The 19536-nt window shown below is 44.3% G+C and overlaps 1 protein-coding gene and 1 non-coding gene across 2 annotated transcripts in view; one reads left to right on the top strand and one right to left on the bottom strand.

Moving 5' to 3' along the window:
- Window positions 1-13621: 13621 nt before the first annotated feature.
- LOC145337572 (butyrophilin subfamily 1 member A1-like) overlaps window positions 13622-19536 on the top strand; it is a 30836-nt gene continuing 24921 nt past the window's right edge. The window contains exons 1-2 of the mRNA XM_080182365.1: window positions 13622-13803; window positions 15146-15233. Coding sequence (XP_080038491.1) covers window positions 15176-15233 — 58 coding nt within the window. The 5' untranslated portion in view covers window positions 13622-13803; window positions 15146-15175. The remainder of the gene's footprint in view (window positions 13804-15145; window positions 15234-19536) is intronic.
- LOC145337576 (U2 spliceosomal RNA) lies at window positions 14780-14971 on the bottom strand. The gene has a single exon (XR_013885372.1). It is a non-coding gene; the product is annotated as a U2 spliceosomal RNA (small nuclear RNA).

The raw sequence follows: 19536 nt of genomic DNA, 5'->3' as shown, positions 1-19536 counted from the left end.
CTTTGATGCAGAGGGATTTGGGTGTTCTTGTGCATCAGTCACAGAAGTCTGGAAAATGTTGGACACTTTGACCAGTATGTACTAAAACCCATTTACCATGAGACGAACAAAGGACATGGTTTGATTCGTGATTAACCCAATTTTATTGACAAATATTTATCATACAAAAACTCTGTATGAAAACAACTCTTAAATTCAAAATACTCAATATCTTACGGAACCTGTTTTGAGACATGACTGAGAGCGAGGAGGTTAGCTCCCAAGTAGAGAAGGACTGTAGACGGTATGAGAGGGAGGTTAGATGGGTGATGGAGAAGGGAAGTGCCCAGACCGAGGGTCTGAGGTGTGTCTATTTTAACGCCAGGAGTGTAGTGAATAAAGTGAATGAGCTTAGGGCGTGGATTGCTGCTTGGGAATGTGATGTGGTGGCCATTACGGAGACTTGGATGTCTCAGGGACAGGACTGGGTACTTCAGGTGCCGGGATTCAGATGTTTCAGGAAGGACAGGGAGGGAGGCAAAAGAGGTGGCAGAGTGGTACTGTTGATCAGGGACAGTGTCACGGCTGTAGAGAAGGTGGGTGCCGTGGAGGGACTGTCTACGGAGTCTCTGTGGGTGGAAGTTAGGAACAGCAAAGGGTCGATAACTTTACTGGGTGTTTTCTATAGGCCACCCAATAGTGACAGGGAAGTTGAAGTGCAGACAGGGAAACAGATCCTAGACAGGTCTAATAATAACAGAGTTGTCGTGATGGGAGACTTTAATTTCCCAAACATCGACTGGAATATCCCTAGGGTAAGGGGTTTGGATGGGAAGGAGTTTGTTAGGTGTGTTCAGGAGGGTTTCCTGACACAACACGTGGATAAGCCTACGAGAGGAGAGGCTGTACTTGACCTGGTGCCAGCTAATGAACCAGGACAGGTGACTGATCTCTCCGTGGGAGAACATCTCAGGGATGGCGATCATAATTCTATCTCCTTCACGATAGCATTGGAAAGAGATTGGATCAGGCAGGTTAGGAAGGTGTTTGTCTGGAGTAAGGGGAAATATGATGACATCAGGCAGAAAATTGGATGAGTAAACTGGAAGGAGGTGTTCTTGGGGAAAAGTACTGAAGGAAGGTGGCAGATTTTCAAGGAATGTTTGTCTGGAGCTCTGCACGACAACGTTCCGATGAGACAAGGAGGTTTTGGTAGGTCGCGGGAGCTGTGGTGCACGAAGGTTGTGATGAACCTGGTCAGGAAGAAAAGAGAGGCGTACAAATGGTTCAGAGAGCTCGGAGATGTTAAAGATCTAGAGGAGCATAAGGCTTGTAGAAAGGAGCTTAAAAAGGAAATTAGGAGAGCCAGAAGGGGTCATGAGAAGGCCTTGGCGGGTAAAATTAAGGAGAATCCCAAGGTGTTCTACAAATATGTGAAGAGTAAAAGGATGAGAAAAGAAGGGATAGGACCTATAAAAGGTGAAGGGGGAAAGGTCTGTGTGGAACTGGAATGACAGAGGTGCTTAATGAGTACTTTGCCTCGGTATTCACGATGGAAAGTGATCTGGGAGGTTGTACTCCAGGTTTGCGGTGGACTGAAAAGATTGAGTATGTGGATATTAAGGAAGAGGATGTGTTGGAACTTCTAAATTCTATCAAGATAGATAAGTCGCCGGGACCGGATGGGATGTATCCCAGGTTACTGTGGGAAGTGAGGGAGGTGATTGCAGAGCCCCTGGCGATGATCTTTGCATCATCGATGGAGACGAGAGAGGTTCCAGAGGATTGCAGATGTGGTTCCTATTTTCAAGAAAGGGAACAGGGATAGCCCGGGAAATTACCGACTGGTGAGTCTAACCTCAGTGGTTGGTAAATTGATGGAGAGGATTCTGAGGGACAAGATTTATGAGCATTTAGAGAAGTTAGTATGATCAGGAATAGTCAGTATGGCTTTGTCAAGGGCAGGTCGTGCTTTACGAGCCCAGTTGAGTTCTTTGAAAATGTGACTGAACACATTGACAAAGGAAGAGTGGTTTACATGGACTTCAGCAAGGCATTTGATAAGGTCCCCTATGCAAGACTTCTTGAGAAGGTGAGAGGGCATGGGATCCAAGGGGCTTTGGCCTTGTGGATCCAAAACTGACTTGCCTGCAGAAGACAGAGAGTGGTTGTGGATGGGTCTTTTTCTGCATGGAGGTCGGTTGCCAGTGGAGTGCCCCAGGGATCTGTTCTAGGACCCTTGATGTTTGTCATTTTCATAAATGACCTGGATGAGGAAGTGGAGGGATGGGTTAGTAAATTCACCAATGATACGAAGGTTGGTGGTGTTGTGGATAGTCTGGAGGGACGTCAGAAGTTGCAGCGTGACATAGATAGGATGCAAGACTGGGCGGAGAAGTGGCAGATGGATTTCAATGCGGATAAATGTGTAGTGCTCCATTTTGGCAGGACCAATAGTTGAAGGAGTACAATATCAAGGGTAGGAGTCTTAGCAGTGTTGAGGAGCCAAAGGATCTTGGGGTCCGGGTCCATAGGACTCTTAAATCATCCTCGCAGGTGGAGGATGTGGTCAATAAAGTGTATGGTGTGTCAGCCTTCATTAATCGAGGGATTGAGTTTAGGAGTCGGGAGGTAATGCTGCAACTTTATAATACCCTTGGCAGACCCCACTTGGAGTACCGTGCACAGTTCTGGTCGCCTCACTACAGGAAGGATGTGGAAGCTATTGAGAGGGTGCAGAAGAGATTTACAAGGGTGTTGCCTGGATTGGGAGGCATGCCTTATGAAGATAGGTTGAGGGAGTTAGGTCTCTTCTCCCTGGAGAGACGAAGGTTGAGAGGCAACCTGATAGAGGATTCGAAAATGTTGAGAGGAATAGATAGGGTGGATTCTCAGAGGCTATTTCCCAGGGCTGAAATGACCGCTACGAGAGGACACAGGTTTAAGGTGCTGGGAAGCAAGTACAGAGGAGATGTTGGGGTAAGCTTTTCACTCAGAGGGTGGTGAGTGATTGGAATCGGCTGCCGTCGGTGGTGGTAGAGGCGAACTCGCTGGGGTCTTTTAAAAGACTTCTGGATGAGTGCATGGGATTTAATGGGATTGGTAGTTACAGATAGTTCTATGGCCTGATAGGTATAGATGTGATCGGCACAACTGGTGGGCCGAAGGGCCTGTTTGTGCTGTAGTGTTCTATATTCTATTTCTAATATTACCTTTGTCAATTAACTTGCTCGAGCTGCTGGGTCCGATTTGCTGAGCACTTTTTGTCTCTCGAACTCAGGGTCTTCTTCATGACAGTTGATCTTGCACATCCTCTTCTATCATCACAGGACTGCAGGGTTGAGTCTTCACTGAGGGGTGGTATCCGGATGTCTATTCTTGTCCCCCCACCCCTATTCATGCCCCTCTATAAGGTTCTCTGGCTTCCACTTTAGATTCCACCTGCCATATTTTGGCCCACATGCCAAACTTATCTATACTTACTTGTAAATTTCCAGCCAATGAGGTCACAGGGTGGGATCACAGCATCCAATGAGGTAATGTCAGAACCCCCTAGGTGTCCATTCTCAGATGCACTGGGTACACATGTACCCTTTACATACAAGGTAATGGCAGGAATCCAATTTTGGAATTCATGATTTTGAATACTTCTGTCAAATCTCCTCTCAACTTTCTCTTCTCGAAGGAAAACAGCCATAGCCTCTTCAACCTCACAAAGGATTCCATCATCCCTGGAACCATTTTTATGAATCTTTTCTACAACATCCTGAAGCATTCACATCTTTCCTAAATGTGGTGTCTAGAATTGGACGCAATAATCCAGGTGAGACCAGACCAGTGTTGTATAAAAGTTTAGGATGAACTCCTTGTTTTTGTAATCTGTACCTTATTAATAAATACGAAGATGCTGTGAGATTTATTAACCTTGTTCTCAACCTGTCCTGCCAAATTTCAGTTACTGAAACGCACATACACTCAGCTCTCTAACCAAAACCTTAAGAACAATGAGGTATGGGCAATAAATAGGATAAATAGTAGCTTTGTGGTCATGTCACTGGACTACTAATCCAGAGGGAGACACAGATTCTAATCCCACTGCGGCAGCTAGGGGGAATTTAAACTGAATTAATAAAATCTGGAATTGAAAGCTAATCTCTCTGAAACTATCATGAGTTGCTGTAAACCCCACCTGGTTCATTAATACATAAGAACATAAGAAATAGGAGCAGGAGTAGGCCATCTAGCCCCTCGAGCCTGCCCCATCATTCAATAAGATCATGGCTGATCTGTCGTGGCTCAGTTCCACATTCCCGCCCTCTCCCCATAACCCTTAATCCCCTTGCCTATCAAAAACCTATCAACCCGTATCTTAAAAATATTTAGCGAGGCAGCCTCCACCACTTCAACGGGCAGAGAATTCCAGAGATTCACCACCCTTTGAGTGAAGAAGTTCCTCCTCAACTCCGTTCTAAACCGCCCCACCTTTATCTTGAGGCTGTGCCCTCTAGTCCTACTGCCCTTTCTGAGCGGGAAGAGTCTCTCCACCTCTATCCTATCCATCCCATTCATCATCTTATATGTCTCATCCCTTTAGGGAAGGAAATCTGTCATTCTTACTCAGCTTAGATGATTCCAAACCTTAACTGCCCTATGAAATGATCTAGCAAGCCATTCAGTTCAAGGGCAATTAGTATCTAGCAATTTACCTCAACAACTTTATACGATACTTAACATAACCACTGTATTGAAAAATGAGTTTCTCCCCAATTCCTTACAAAATGGCAATGACCTGTAACATAAACAGGGCCTAGTTTTATGGCTGATAAAATTGGATATCCTAAATTAAAGAATTGGGCATATTAAAAATCAAACACAGTCAAACCTCAGGCAGGCCAGTTGTACAATACACAAACCTGTCTGGGCCTGACTCATTTAACCTCCTATCAAAGGTCATTGCACCCTACTGATACTTAGCAGGAGATCATTGCACCCCATTAAAATGCACCAGCCTATTGTTAGGAGCCCAGGTCAGGCCAGACTTTCTGTCACCAAGAGTTCCTGCAGTTGGCTTAATCTGATAATAGGTTACATGTAAGCAGCAGCATGGAGATGGACACCTAAGGGCGGACCCTGGTGTCCTGTCAGACATGATGTGGATGTGCTGGCGTTGGACTGGGGTAAACACAGTAAAAAGTCTGACAACACCAGGTTTTAGTCCAACCAATTTATTTGATAGTAAACCCACAAGCTTTCGAGGGGACTCCCTCTTCGTCAGGTGAATGGAGAGTTCTGGCCTCGGACAGAGCATATAAAGCACAGACAGTTTAGAGATTACTGATTAGAATGTGAATCCTTACACCTAACCTGCTGTTCAAGTCCTAAAGTGGCTGACAATGTGTGTGGAAGACACATCAGAGATTGATAGCCAAGTTCCACACACATGAGGACGGTCTCAACAGGGATCTTGGGTTCATGTCGCACGATCTGTAACCCCTGTGACTTGCCTGGGTTTGCAAAACCTCACTCACTGTGCTGTCTGGAGACAATACACATCTCTGTAAACTGTGATCAGTGCTCCTTCCACTCACATTGTCGGCCACTTTAGGACTTGAACAGCAGGTTAGGTGTAAAGATTCGCATTCTAATCAGTAATCTGTAAACTGTCTGTGCTTTATATGCTCTGTCCGAGGCCAGAACTCTCCATTCACCTGAAGAAGAGGGAAACCTCGAGAGCTTGTGGGTTTACTATCAAATAAATCGGTTGGACTGAAACCTGGTGTCGTCAGACTTTTTACTATCAGACAGACATCAAGAAAACCACTGGGTATTGGAACCCCCTCCTGGGACCTCATTGGCCGGAAGCCAGAGAAGTTTCTGGAAAGGCAAGCAGGCAGGGGATAAAGGAACACACTTGCAGACACCAGCAGTGAAGACTGGCGAAGACTCGATGAAGGAGGTGACCCTTGACCATTCAGAAGACTGACCAAAGAAGGAAGGAAGGAAGAAGCTGCCATCGAGACTCACCTTCGTGACAACTGACCAGAGGGACTCAGAGAATCGAGCCTGCAGTTTTAACTAAACCACCTTTGCGGATAGTATATCTGATTTTGGGGTATCCTCTTGTTTTATGTGTGTAATTCAAGGGTTAGAAGTGTTATTGTTAATAAATTTGTTGAACCTTTACTTGTGTTTGTCCTTTGTCCATCTTGCAAATAAGGGCACCAGGGTAAAACCTTGGAGTAAGCAAACTGGTCAAAAGTATCAGAGATTTTTAACATTTCAACAGACCGAATGCATCTAGACTTTAGTTTTGGATGCCACCACATTGGAAATATCCACATCTCAGTTTAAGTTTATTTATTACTGTCACAAGTAGGCTTGAATTAACACTATAATGAAGTTACTGTGAAAATCCCTTCGTCGCCGTACTCACGCGCTTGTTCAGATACATAGAGAGAATTTAGAATGGCCAATGCGCCAATGTTCAGACTGTGGGAGGAAGCCCCATGCAGACTCAGGCTTCAGTTTTCTGTCTGTATGGAGTTTGCACATTCTCCTTGTGTCTGCGTGGGATTCCTCTGAGTGCTCCGTTTTCCTCCTTCACTACCAGAGTTCATTCAGCATTTTCTGTTTTTCAGTTCCAATTTCCAGCATCCACAGTATCTTGCTTTATTATTTCTTTCTTACTTTACATTTTTTTATTAGTGCCTCTCTACAAAAAAATACTATTGTTCAGTTTTTTAATGTGTTTTCTTATAGTTTCATTGAGACAATTTGAAGGTGCAGATTCCCAATGAGGTTCAGTTACTCAGATTTCCTCACTTGTTTCTCATGACTGCCCAGTAACTAACTTACCCAGGATGAGCCGTGACAAGTTCCCATTCGAAAGTTTTGGATAAGGAGGCTCCTGGGGAGATGGGAAGTGGCTGTTCAAAGTATTGAACAGGTCAGCGGCTTCAGGAATATTTCTCCTCACTGGGGATTAGGTGAGAAACATTGGATTAAAAAGCTGATTTTGGACTTTTTAATCGTGAACCCGAGCCCCTGATGCTGTGAGGCAGTTGTGATAACCATGTGCCACCTGTTGAAATGTTCACTGATGCAGTCAGACCTGCTGAATTTATCCAGCATTTTTGACTTTTATATTAAAAAGAAAGGAAATAGATGAAGCTAAATAATATTATTTTCATTGTCCACCATGCCCTCCAGTTCCTGCACTGCCCATCAGTCTCTGCTGAATCACAGGACACTGTTAGCTTCATCTCCAGAGTCACCCCAAGTATGGACAAGTCTCTGGAACAGAGACAGCAGCTGGGATAACCACGATCCTTGGAGGCCAGCTCCAAGTTGGAAGCTGTAGAGAGACACCTTGTCCAGGGTTCCTAATTCCTTTCTTCACAGAACAGACGTTTTGTCTTTTAACCACAAAATATGCATCTTAATCGAAGGCAGTCGTTTGAAAATACCTGTAAAAATATAATTATCATGAAGGACCAATCTTCCTACCATTTTTGCACATTGCGTCCAAAGAAAGTGTAAACATTTCTAGGAGTGGGGGAGAGGAAATCTGGCAGCAGCAATTCACGTTTATCACATTAAGTGATTGGCCAAGTGGTATTATCGCTTGACTATTAATCCCGAAACTCAGTTAATGTTCTGGGGACCTGTGTTCGAATTCTGCCAAGGCAGATGGTGGAATTTGAATCCAATAAAAAATATCTGTAATTAAGAATCTAATGATGACCATGAAACCATTGTCAATTGTCGGAAAAACTCATCTGGTTCACTAATGTACTTTAGGGGAGGAAATCTGCCATCCTTATCTGGTCTGGCCTACATGTGACTCCAGAGCCACAACAATGTGGTTAACTCTCAACTGCCCTCCAAGGGTAACTAGGAATGGACAATAGATGCTGGCCAGCCAGCGATGCCCACATCCCACGAATGAATAAAACAAGTGTAAGTCAGCAAGTTGCAGAGAAATGTGAGTAGGTGGTTGGACGAATGAATGCATTTTATTCCAAACAGAAGAGAATCCATACTGCTGTGGAGTTCAGATGTACGGGTGGCGGGTGGCCAACCCGCTCATACTGACCACATTTTGAAATGGATGCATTCAAGCTAGAGTACCGGCGAGGTGCTATGTCCTCAAGTCAGACAGGGGTAGGGGTGATTTATTGATTTACTTTTAATCACGTGTTAGGATAGAGTGAAAAGTATTGTTTCTTGCAAGCTATACAGACACAACATACCATTCATAGAGTAGAGATGGAAAGGATCGGGTACAGAATATAGTATTGCAGTTACTGATAAGGTGAGGAGAAAGATCAATTTAATGTGTGATAGGACCATTCAAAAGTCTAATGGTAGCAGGGAGGAAGGTGTTCTTGAGCCAGTGATCTCAGACTTTTATATGTTTTTTCCCAATGGAAGAAGGTGGGAGAGAGTATGTCCGGAGTGCGTGGTCCTGGATTATGCTAGCCGTTTTCCCAAAGCAGTCAATGGATGAGAGACTGGTTTGCAATATAGACTGGGCCACATTCACAACTCATCTTGTGGGGCAGGTGGGGCCGATACAAGAAGGAGGGGTTGCATCTAAACTGGAAAGGCATAAATATTCTGGCTGGGATGTTTGCTAGTGTCACATAGGAGGATTTAAACTAGTTTGGCAGGGGGGTGGAACCAAAGCAAAAGTGAGAAGTGAATTAACTGAAGGGAAACTAGAGAATAGGACCAGTAAGGCTCAGAGAAAGAGCAGGCAGGGTGTGGTTGCTAATTAAAGAGGGTCTGGTGGAGTGAAGTGCATTTGTTTCGATGAATGAAGTGTAACAGATAGGCAGATGAACTTAGAGCTTGGATTAGCATTTGGAACTATGATGTTGTCGCTGCTATTACAGATACTTGGTTAAGGAAAGGACAGGATTGGCAGCTTAATGTTCCAGGATAGAGATGTTTCAGGCAGGGTAGAGGGGGATGTAAATGGGATGGAGGATTTGTACTACTGGCTAAGAATATCACAGCTGTACTGTGGGCGGACACCCTCGAGGGTTCATACAGCGAGGCAATATGGGTAGAGCTCAGGAATAGGAAGGGTGGAGTCACAATGTTGGGGGTTCACTATAGGCTGTCCAACAGCCAAAGGGAGAGAGAGAGAGAGAGGGGGGAACAGACATGTAGGCAGATTTTGGCAAAAGTAACAGGATTGTTGTGGTGGGAGATTTTAACTTCCCCAATATTGACTGGGGTATGAATGGAGCAGAGTTTATAAGGAGCATCTAGGGAGGCTTCTTGAAGCAGTATGTAGATAGTCCAACTAGGGTAGGGGCCATATTGGACCTGGTATTGGGGAATGAGCCCAGTCAGGTGGTTGATGTTTCAGTAGGAGAGCAGTTTAGGAACTGTGATCGTAACTCAATAAGTTTTAAAGTACTGATGGATAAAGACAAGTGTAGCCCTCAAGTGAAGGTGCTAAATTGGGGGAAGGCTATTACAAGAATATTAGGCAGAAATTGAAGAATGTAGATTTGAGGCAGATGTTTGAGGATAGGTCAACACCTGGTATGTGGGAGGCTTTCAAGTGTAAGCTGATAGGAATTCAGAACTAGCACATTCCTGTAAGGATAAAGGATAACTATGGCTAGTTTCGGGAAACTTGGATGAGAGATATTGTGAACCTAGTCAAAGTGAAAAAGGAAGCATTTGTCAAGACCAGGAGGCTGGGAACACACAACCAACTCAAGAACAGTTTCTTCCCTGCTGCCATCAGACTTTTGAATGGACCTACCTTTTATTAAGCTGACCGTTCTCTACACCCTAGCTATGACTGTAACACTACATTGTGCACGCTCTCCTTTCTATCTCTCTTACGTACTCTACGAAAGTAGGTCCATGACTCAGACTTTTGTATCTTTCTCCCAATGGGATAAGGTGGAAGAGAGTACGTCCGGGAGTGGAGTCCTAGATTATGGTCGCTCCTTTTCTGAGGCAGCAGGAAGTGTAGACAGAGTCAGTGGATGAGAGGCTAGTTTGCATGATGGACTGGGCTTCGTTCATAACCCTTTGTAAAGGTATTTGATATAGGTAGGCAAAATTATGAGGAGCATAAATATGTCCTGTTCCATTGGCAGGACAGACCCAGCAGAGGTGGTGACACAGTGTTATACAATCAGGAGGATGTTGACCTGTGAGTCCTCAGCATTGACTCGATCCCATGAAGTCTCATGGGACCATTTCAAATGTGGACAAGGAAATCTTTACGAATCTTTACAACGAACCTGCTATTCAAGTCTTAAAGATGCTGACAATGCCAGTGGAAAGAGCATTAAGCACAGGTTAAACAGATGTGTATTGTCTCCAGACAATACACATCTTAATGCTCGTTCCACTCACATTGTCGGCATCTTTAAGACATGAATAGCAGGTTCGTTGTAAAGATTCGCATTCTAATCAGTAATCTGTAAACTGTCTGTGCTGTTATATGCTCTGTCTGAGGCCAGAACTCTCCATTCACCTGACAAAGGGAGAAACCCCGAAAGCTTGTGAGTTTACAATCAAATAAATCGGTTGGACTTAAACCTGATGTTGCCAGACTTCTTATTGTGTTTACCCCAGTCCAACGCCGGCATCTCCCCACCAGATGAGATACCCAGACAAGCATTTGGGTCCTGTGTGGACTAGCTGGCGAGAATATTTGCAGACACCTTCAATCTCTCTTTACACCAATCTGACGTCCCTACCAGCTTCAAGAAGATGACTATCAGCCTGGTACCAAAGAAAACCCAGGCAGTGTGCCTTAATGACTATCATTTGGTGGCTCTCACATCCATCATTATGAAGTGCTTTGAAAGGTTGGTCATGGCACAAATCAATTCCTGCCTATCAAACTGCCTGGATCCACCATAGTTCGCTATTCTGTCCACAGCAGACACCATCTCCCTGGCCCTACACTCAACCCTGGAACACCTAGACAACAAAGACACCTGTGTCAAGCTCCTATTCAAAGATAACAGCTTAGCCTTTAACATTCCTGTGAGACTCATCTCCAAACTTCATGGCCTGGGGCTCGGCTACTCCCTCTGCAGCTGGACACTAGACTTCCAAATCTGCAGACTGCAGTCAGTAAGGATAGGCAAGAACACCTCCTTCAAAATCATCCTCAACACTGATGCCCCACAAGGCTGTGTCCTCAGACACTACTATACTCCTTATACACCTACGACTGTGTGGACAAATTCGTCTCAACTCAATTGGCACCACCATTGTGGATCACATCTCAAACAATGATGAAATACAGTACAGGAAAGAGACAGACAATCTGGTGAACTGGTATGACGGCAATAATCTCTCCCTCAACATCCGGACAAATGTGAAGTCATACATTTTGGAAGGTCTAATACAGATAGGAAATATACAGTAAATGGCAGAACCCTTAAAAGTATTGCTAGGCAAAGGGGTACAGGTACACAGGTCACTGAAAGTGGCAACGCAGGTGGAGAAGGTAGTCAAGAAGGCATACGGCATGCTTGTCTTCATCGGCTGAAGCACTGAGTTTAAAAATTGGCAAGTCATGCTGCCGCTTTATGGAACCTCAGTTAGGCCGCACTTGGAATAGAGTGTTCAATTCTGGTTGCCACAATACCAGAAGGATGTGAAAGCTTTGGAGAGGGTGCAGAAAAGATTTACCAGGATGTTGCCTGGTATGGAGGGCATTAGCTATGAGAAGAGGTTGAAGAAACTTGGTTTGTTCTCACTGGAATGATGGAGGTTGACGGAGACGTGATAGAAGTCTACAAGATCATGAGAGGCATGGAGAGAGTGGATCATCAGAAGTATTTCCCAGGGTGGAAGAGTCAATTACTAGGGGGCACAGGTTTAAGGTGTGAGAGGCAAATTTTAAAGGAGATGTATGAGGCAAATTTTTTACACAGAGGGCGGTGGGTGCCTGGAACTCACTGCTGGGGGAGGTAGTGGAAGTGGATTCGGTAGTGGTTTTTAAAGGCTGTCTTGACAAATACACGAATAGGATGGGAATAGAGGGACATGTCCCCAGAAAGTAGGGGGTTTTAGTTAAGGCGGGCAGCATGTTTGGTGCAAGCTTGGAGGGCTCAAGGACCTGTTCCTGTGCTGTGGTTTTCTTTGTTCTGTGTCGAAGAATGAAGGAGATAGTCATCGACTTTAGGAAGCATAGTGGAGGGCATTCCCTTGTCTACATCAATGGGAACAAAGTAGAAATGGTCGACAGCTTCAGGTTTTTAGGTGTCTAGATCATCAACAACTTGTCCTGGTCCTTGCATGCAGATGTTATAGTTAAGAAACCCCAGCAACACTACTTTCTAGGAAACTAAGGAAATTTGGCATGTCCGCTACAACTCCCACCAACGTCGACAGATGGACCATAGAAAGTGTTCTTTCTAGTTGTATCACAGTTTGGTATGGTTCGTGCTCTGCCCAAGTCTGCAAGAAACTACAAAAGGTTGTGAATGAAGCCCAGTCCATCATTTAAACTAACCATGAATGTAGCCCAATCCATCACGCAAAACAGTCTCCCATCCATTGACTCTGTCTACACTTCCTGCTGCCTCGGCAAAGCAGCCAACATAATTAAGGACCCCATGCAGTCCAGATATTCCCTTTTCCACCTTCTTTGGGAAAAAGATACGGAACTCTGAGGTCACGAACCAACCGACTCAAGAACAGCTTCTTCCCTGCTGCTGTCAGACTTTTGAATGGACTTACTGTGCATTAAGTTGATCTTTTGCTGCACCCCAGCTATGACTGTAAAACTATATTCGGCACTCTTTTGTTTCACTGAGACAATGGGACGGCGGCGCGGGCTCGTTGGGCCGAAGGGCCTGTTTCCCGTGCTGTGTTGTTCTTTGTTTCCTTCCCTATGAATGGTATATTTTGTCTGAACACACACAAGAAGCAATACTTTTCACTGTGTGTTAATACATGTGACAATAATAAATCAAATAAACCAGCTTCCCATGCATTGACACTGTCCAGACTTCCTACTGCCTTGGCAAAGCAGCCAGTATAATGAAGGAACCCATGTATACCGGACATACTCTCTTCCACCTTCTTCCTTTGGGAAAAAGGTACAAAAGTCTGAGGTCATGTACCAACCGACGCAAGAACAGCTTCTTCCCTGCTGATGTCACACTTTTGAATAGACTTACCTTGAATTAAGTCGGTCTTTCTCTACTCCCTAGCTATGACTGTAACAGTACATTCTGCACTCTTGTTTCCTTCTCTATGAACGGTATGCTTTGTCTGAAAAGTGCGCAACAAACAATATTTTTCACAGTATACTAATACATGTGACAATAATAAGTCAAATCAAATTCAATGGCTGGGGATTCAGAAGAGGCTATAGATACAAGATTAAAGACAAGAGATTTAGAACCTAACAAGATAAACCAATTCTTCACACAAGTGTGAAATTCTGCGGCAGGGTCAGTGATTGAGGAGAATCTTCTGGAATGATAAATGATTCCCAATCCAGACCAAAGTGTGGAATTCAAATAGCGCAGAAGAGAATGAGGGTGACGCCGCCATGAAATATATTCAACAATCTTCACATTATTAATAAATCCATGTTATGAGGTGAAACATGATGAATTTTCTGGGGATTATTATTAAATAGAGATTTCTGGGTGATTCCAGACTGGTTCCAAACCAGGATCCATGATTCAATTCAGTAACTGAGTGAAAATGAAAGTAAAAGTTTTCAGGGTGGGGCGAGCTGTTGTGAACATTTTTACTCTTCACAGATCTGTTGGAAAACGGCGGAAAATCTCCGATCAAATCCCGGGAAAGTAAGAGGTGAGTCCCAGGTGTTTTTTGATATTTTGGGGAGGGTTTATTTGCTGTGGGATTGGGTGGTTTTTATTCAGACTGAAAGATCCTGATCAAACACAAGGAATTGAACTGGGAGCCGCTGGAGATTGTCCAGTGAGAAGTTGTAAAGTGTATAAAATGTTTCTAATCCCCTTCAGAGAGTCTGGAAGCGGCTCCTGTCAGTGTCAGGGGGATGGGAGAGAGAGAGGAGATTTAAAACAAACCATCAGAGTTAAACACAGCGAGCAGAAAGAAAGACGGAAATGAAATGAAGGAAGAGTCCTGTGGCGGCCATTACACGAAACATTACAAATTTATATTTAAAGTGAAATAATTTCACCCTGTAGATAACTGCGGCGCCTCCTTTCTGGAAATAAACCTTTAATCCCAGAGTTTCTCTTGTGCTGAAAGCAGCCACGATTCCACCCTGCCCCATTCCTTCAGCATTGACAGCGGGACTTCAGCTGGCTGCATCCTAAACTCTGGAGTTCCCTCCCTGAAGCTCTCCAATTCTCTCTTCCCCTTCCATATGATTCTGAAAACCCCTCACTCTGACTCAGCTTTCGCTCCGTTGTCTCTGGCATGTCTTGAGGCGACTTTTCATCTCAGCTTCTCTTAGACACACCTGTGCTGATTACCTTTTTTTAAAAAAACGTATTTCCCTTTTGTGACAAAATGAACCCAACAATCTGTAAAGTCAGGAATGTGAGAATTCAATCACCCTGCAAAATTGAATGTTTTCAGAATTATTGAATATGTTCATATTTGGCCATGGAATCGATAACTTTGTTTTACATTTCACCAAGTGACACACAGCCTGTTTAACAATGATAAATTACACATCAAAGATAAGATTTTTAATTTTGTTTTGTTTATATCCAATTCAAAGTCTCAATAAGTGAGACATTACAGATCCAAGTTGACAAGACAGGTTGGCCATTTCCTTTCTTGGGCTTGATCCACATGATCCAAGCTGATAGCAGCAGGCAGTGTATCTTCTCCAGGGCTTGATCTTATTTACATCTTGGCCAAAAGGCCTAGATGTTGCTTTAAAAATTGCTTCAAATAAAGCCTCAGTGGAACCTCATGGCTTCAACCAAATGCAGGATGCCAAAAACTACACTTGATCTTAGCCAAAAGGCCAAGAAGTGATTGAATTTTACGGCACTAAAAGAGGCCCTTCGGTTCATTATGTCTGTGCCAACCATCAAGCACCTGTCTATTCCAATCTCAGTGTTTTCCAGCACTTGTTCCATAATCTTGTGTGCATTTCAAGCATTCATCTAAAGCTAGAGCTATGTTGATTTTCTCTGTTTCTACATTTCAGAGGTGGTTATTCTGCTAAGATCTCTCAAAGATGAAAGGAATTGACCTCATTGTGCTTTTACTGTTTGGAGTGCCACTATCCATAAGTGGTAAGAAATATTAACATTTATTCAAGTAATGATACAGTTCCACCTTCACTCTAATGTCTAATTATTAAATTTTTCTGCTGTTATAGAATTTTGTTGTTTGATCAGTAGGCTTACTTTGGAAAAGCAGATAACAGTCTCAGACTGCACATTGAAAAGGCAGTTCAGCAACAAGCTGCAGCTTAAAATTCTTGTGCTTTAAATGTGTTATAATCATCCCTCACTAACACCACCTATTTTACTTCAGTCACATTGCCTGACCTCCTGCCTGCCTCTGCACTTGTTCCTGTACAGAATCTAAACCACCATTTGTCAAACAATGAAACTTTGTTGTTGCTTCGATAATCCTCATTTCAATTTGGTGGCTATCATTTTCTGGCAGACTGAGAAGAGGGGTGCTTTGACTGAAAGCTAATGTTGGAATCAGACTTTCAAAAAGAGAGTCAGAAGAAAAAGACACATGGACAGCAAGGCCTGCACTACAAGGGATGTTTCTGATTTATGTTAACTCAATGCAGTAATTTATTTATTCAGTTATCATGCAGAGATAAGTTGCATCAAAGCAACTTAAATTATTACTATTTTATAGGTTTGCCTTCCTCTTGAGATAAAAGCAGATAAAATCACTCAACTCGTGTTGGCTTGGTTTGATGTCACAGAGATGTAGTCCCTAGTGCATGGATTTGCAATGTCATTGAAAATGAATAGGAATTTGCCTTACATGCTCACACACACATATCCTTCAGCATAGAAACATAGAAGATAGGAGCGTGAGAAGGCTAATTGACCCTTTGAGCCTTCGCTGCCACGATCATGCCTGATTGTCCAATTCAATTGCCTAATCCTGCTTTCTTCCAATAACCTTTGATCCCATTCGCCCTAAGTGCTGTATCCAGCTGCCTCTTGAATACATTCAATGTTTTGGTACCAACTACTTCCTGTGGTGATGAATTTCACCAGTTCACCACTCTTTGGGTGAAGAAATGTCTCCTCATCTCTGTCCTAAATGGTCTACTCCAAATCCTCAGATTGTGACCCCTGGTTTTGGACTCCCCCACTGTCCGGAACATCCTTCCTGCATCTATCCTGCCTTGTCCTGTTAGAATTTTCTAAGTCTCTCTGAGATTCCCCCCCCCCTCATTCATCTGAGCTCCAGCAAAAATGGCTTGGTCTGCTGTCCTTACTTCATACTAAACACTTGACCATTTTTCCCATCATGCCACTGCTTCATTCGTACACTCACACGGGGACTGACTCTGGGGGTGATGGGAGTGGGTAAGAACGCTGCTGATATTAAAAGCAAGGGTCTCCCAAAACCCAGAAAGTAACTTGGAACGCCAGTTCTTATTGTTGTATATTTTCGATTTGATGTTACCCACCCTAGTTTTCAGCAGATACATGTCAATTTCCTTATCTTTCCACTTTGAAGTTCTCTCTTCTATACTCCATTATTTTCCTTGAGTCACATAGGTAAACACTTACTTCTCTCACTGGTATGCTATTTCACATATTAAAATCCCATCAGACAGCTGCCCTATACAATTTCCCTTTTTATTTTATCCCATTTCATTTTTAAAATTTTAACTTCCCCCAAATCTTAACACCTTCCCTCTTGCTTTAAATGAAATATCGTAATTTGAAAGACAATTTCACAGCATTTTTGTATGCATTTGACAAGTGTGATTGGGAACAACTGTTCTCTCAGAAATCTTTTAAGGGCTACAGCTATTTGATCTAAGAGTACATAAGAACATAAGAAATAGGAGCAGCAGTAGGCCATCTAGCCCTTCGAGCCTGCCCCGCCATTCAATAAGATCATGGCTGATCTGTCGCTGCTTAGTTCCACTTTCCCGCTCTCTCCCCATAACCCTTAATCCCCTCTCTTATCAAAAACCCATCAACCCGCGTCTTAAAAATATTTAGCGAGGCAGCCTCCACCACTTCAATGGGCAGAGAATTCCAGAGATTCATTACCCTTTGAGTGAAGAAGTTCCTCCTCAACTCCGTTCTAAACCACCCCCCTTTTATCTTGAGGCTGTGCCCCCTAGTCCTACTGTCTTTTTTGAGCGGGAAGAGTCTTTCCACCTCTATCCTATCCATCCCATTCATCATCTTATACGTCTCAATGAGATCTCCCCTCATTCTTCTAAACTCTAACAAGTACAAGCCCAGTTTATTTAGCCTTTCCTCATAGCTCAACCCCCTCAACTCCGGTATCAGCCTAGTAAACCTTCTCTGCACTCCCTCCAAGGCCAAAATATCTTTGCGCAGGTGCGGCGCCCAAAACTGCACACAGTACTCCAGCTGCAGCCTCACCAATGCCCTATACAGCTGCAGCAAGACCTCCCTACTTTTATATTCAATCCCCCTCGCTATGAAGGCCAGCATCCCATTCGCCTTCCTGACCACCTGCTGCACCTGCAAGCTGGATTTTTGCGACTCATGCACAAGGACCCTGAGGTCCCTCTGCACCGTTGCCTGCTGCAGTTTTTCGCCCCATAAGTAATAGTCCTTCCTACCATTCTTCCTACCAAAGTGGACCACCTCACACTTGCCAACATTCAATTCCATTTGCCATTTCCTGGCCCATTCGCCCAGCCTATCTAGATCCTTCTGTAGACTCTCCACACCCTCCGCACAATTTGCCGTTCCCCCAATCTTGGTGTCATCAGCAAATTTCGACACCTTACACTCGGTTCCCTCCTCCAGATCATCTATATAAATGGTAAAAAGCTGAGGCCCCAGCACCGACCCCTGGGGCACTCCACTAGTCACCATCCGCCAATCCGAATAGCACCCGTTGACCCCCACTCTCTGCCTCCTATTTGACAACCAATCCTCTAACCACGCTAACACCCTACCCCCAACTCCATGTCCCTCGACCTTCTGCAATAACCTCTTGTGAGGTACTTTGTCAAACGCCTTCTGAAAATCTAGAAAGACCACATCCACCGGCTCTCCTCTATCCACTGCCCTAGACACATCCTCATAGAACTCCAGTAAATTTGTCAGACACGACTTCCCTTTAATGAAACCGTGCTGCGCCTGCTCTATCAAGCAATTCCCTTCAAGATGCCTCGCAATTTCCTCCTTAATGACAGATTCTAACATTTTACCTACCACAGACGTTAAACTAACCGGCCTATAATTCCCCACCTTTTGCCTGGCACCCTTCTTAAACAACGGCGTAACATTAGCCGTTTTCCAATCATCCGGCACTTCCCCGGAATCCAGCGACGTCTGGAAAATAACCACCAAGGCATCCACTATCACCTCCGCCATTTCTTTCAGAACCCTTGGATGCATTCCATCCGGTCCTGGGGACTTGTCCACAATCAGCCCCTCCAGTCTGTCGAGCACCGCCTCTCTAGTAACAGTAATGTCATTAAGACCCTCCAGTCCTACCACCTTTCCATCGCTAACACCCGGCAAATTATTCACGTCCTCCTCCGTGAAGACAGAAACAAAAAAGTTATTCAATACCTTAGCCATATCCCCATCCCCTACCACTAGGTCCCCTTTCTCATCCTCTAAAGGACCAACATTCACCCTAGCCAGCCTCTTCCTTTTTATATATTTATAAAAACTCTTGCTATCCTTTTTTATATTAAGCGCTAGCCCAGCTTCATAGTTTCTCCTACCCTTCTTTATCAACTTCCTTGTCAATCTTTGTTGACATTTAAACCTCTCCCAATCCTCTTCTCGCCCACTACTCTTAGCTACTCTAAATTCCTCCGCTTTTAGTTTAACACTTTCCTTCACCTCCTTCGTTATCCACGGCTTATTACCTCTCCTCCTACTATCCTTTTTGACCATCGGAATAAATTTCTGCTGAGCACCAAGAAAGATCTCCTTAAAGATCCTCCACTGCTCCTCAACAGACCCTCCCTCCAACGCGCTCCCCAGTCCACATTCGCCAATTCTTCTCTCATCCTACCATACTCCCCTCTACTCAAACAAAGGACGTGTGTCCGGGAACCCACTTTCTCCTCCTCCATCTGCACCAGAAACTCCACCATACAATGATCACTCTCCCCAAGAGGATCCTTCACCACAAGGTCCCTAATTCTACCCGCCTCATTACATAGCACCAGATCCAAGATAGCTCGCTCCCTCGTCGGCTCCAACACACACTGTTCAAGGAAACTATCCCGGCAGCATTCCAAGAACTCTTCCTCGAGCCCCCCGCGTCCAACATGGGTCGACCAATCAATATGCAGATTGAAATCCCCCATAACTACGGCTGTCCCATTCCTGCACGCCGCACTTATTTGCGCGTTAACAGCCCGCCCCACCTCCAGATCAT

Source organism: Carcharhinus amblyrhynchos, unplaced genomic scaffold (genome assembly GCF_965287045.1).
Source record: "Carcharhinus amblyrhynchos unplaced genomic scaffold, sCarAmb.v2.hapA scaffold_52, whole genome shotgun sequence".
Lineage (NCBI taxonomy): Eukaryota > Metazoa > Chordata > Chondrichthyes > Carcharhiniformes > Carcharhinidae > Carcharhinus > Carcharhinus amblyrhynchos.
Note: the sequence above shows the minus strand (reverse complement) of the source record. Positions and strands in the feature narration are given on the sequence as shown.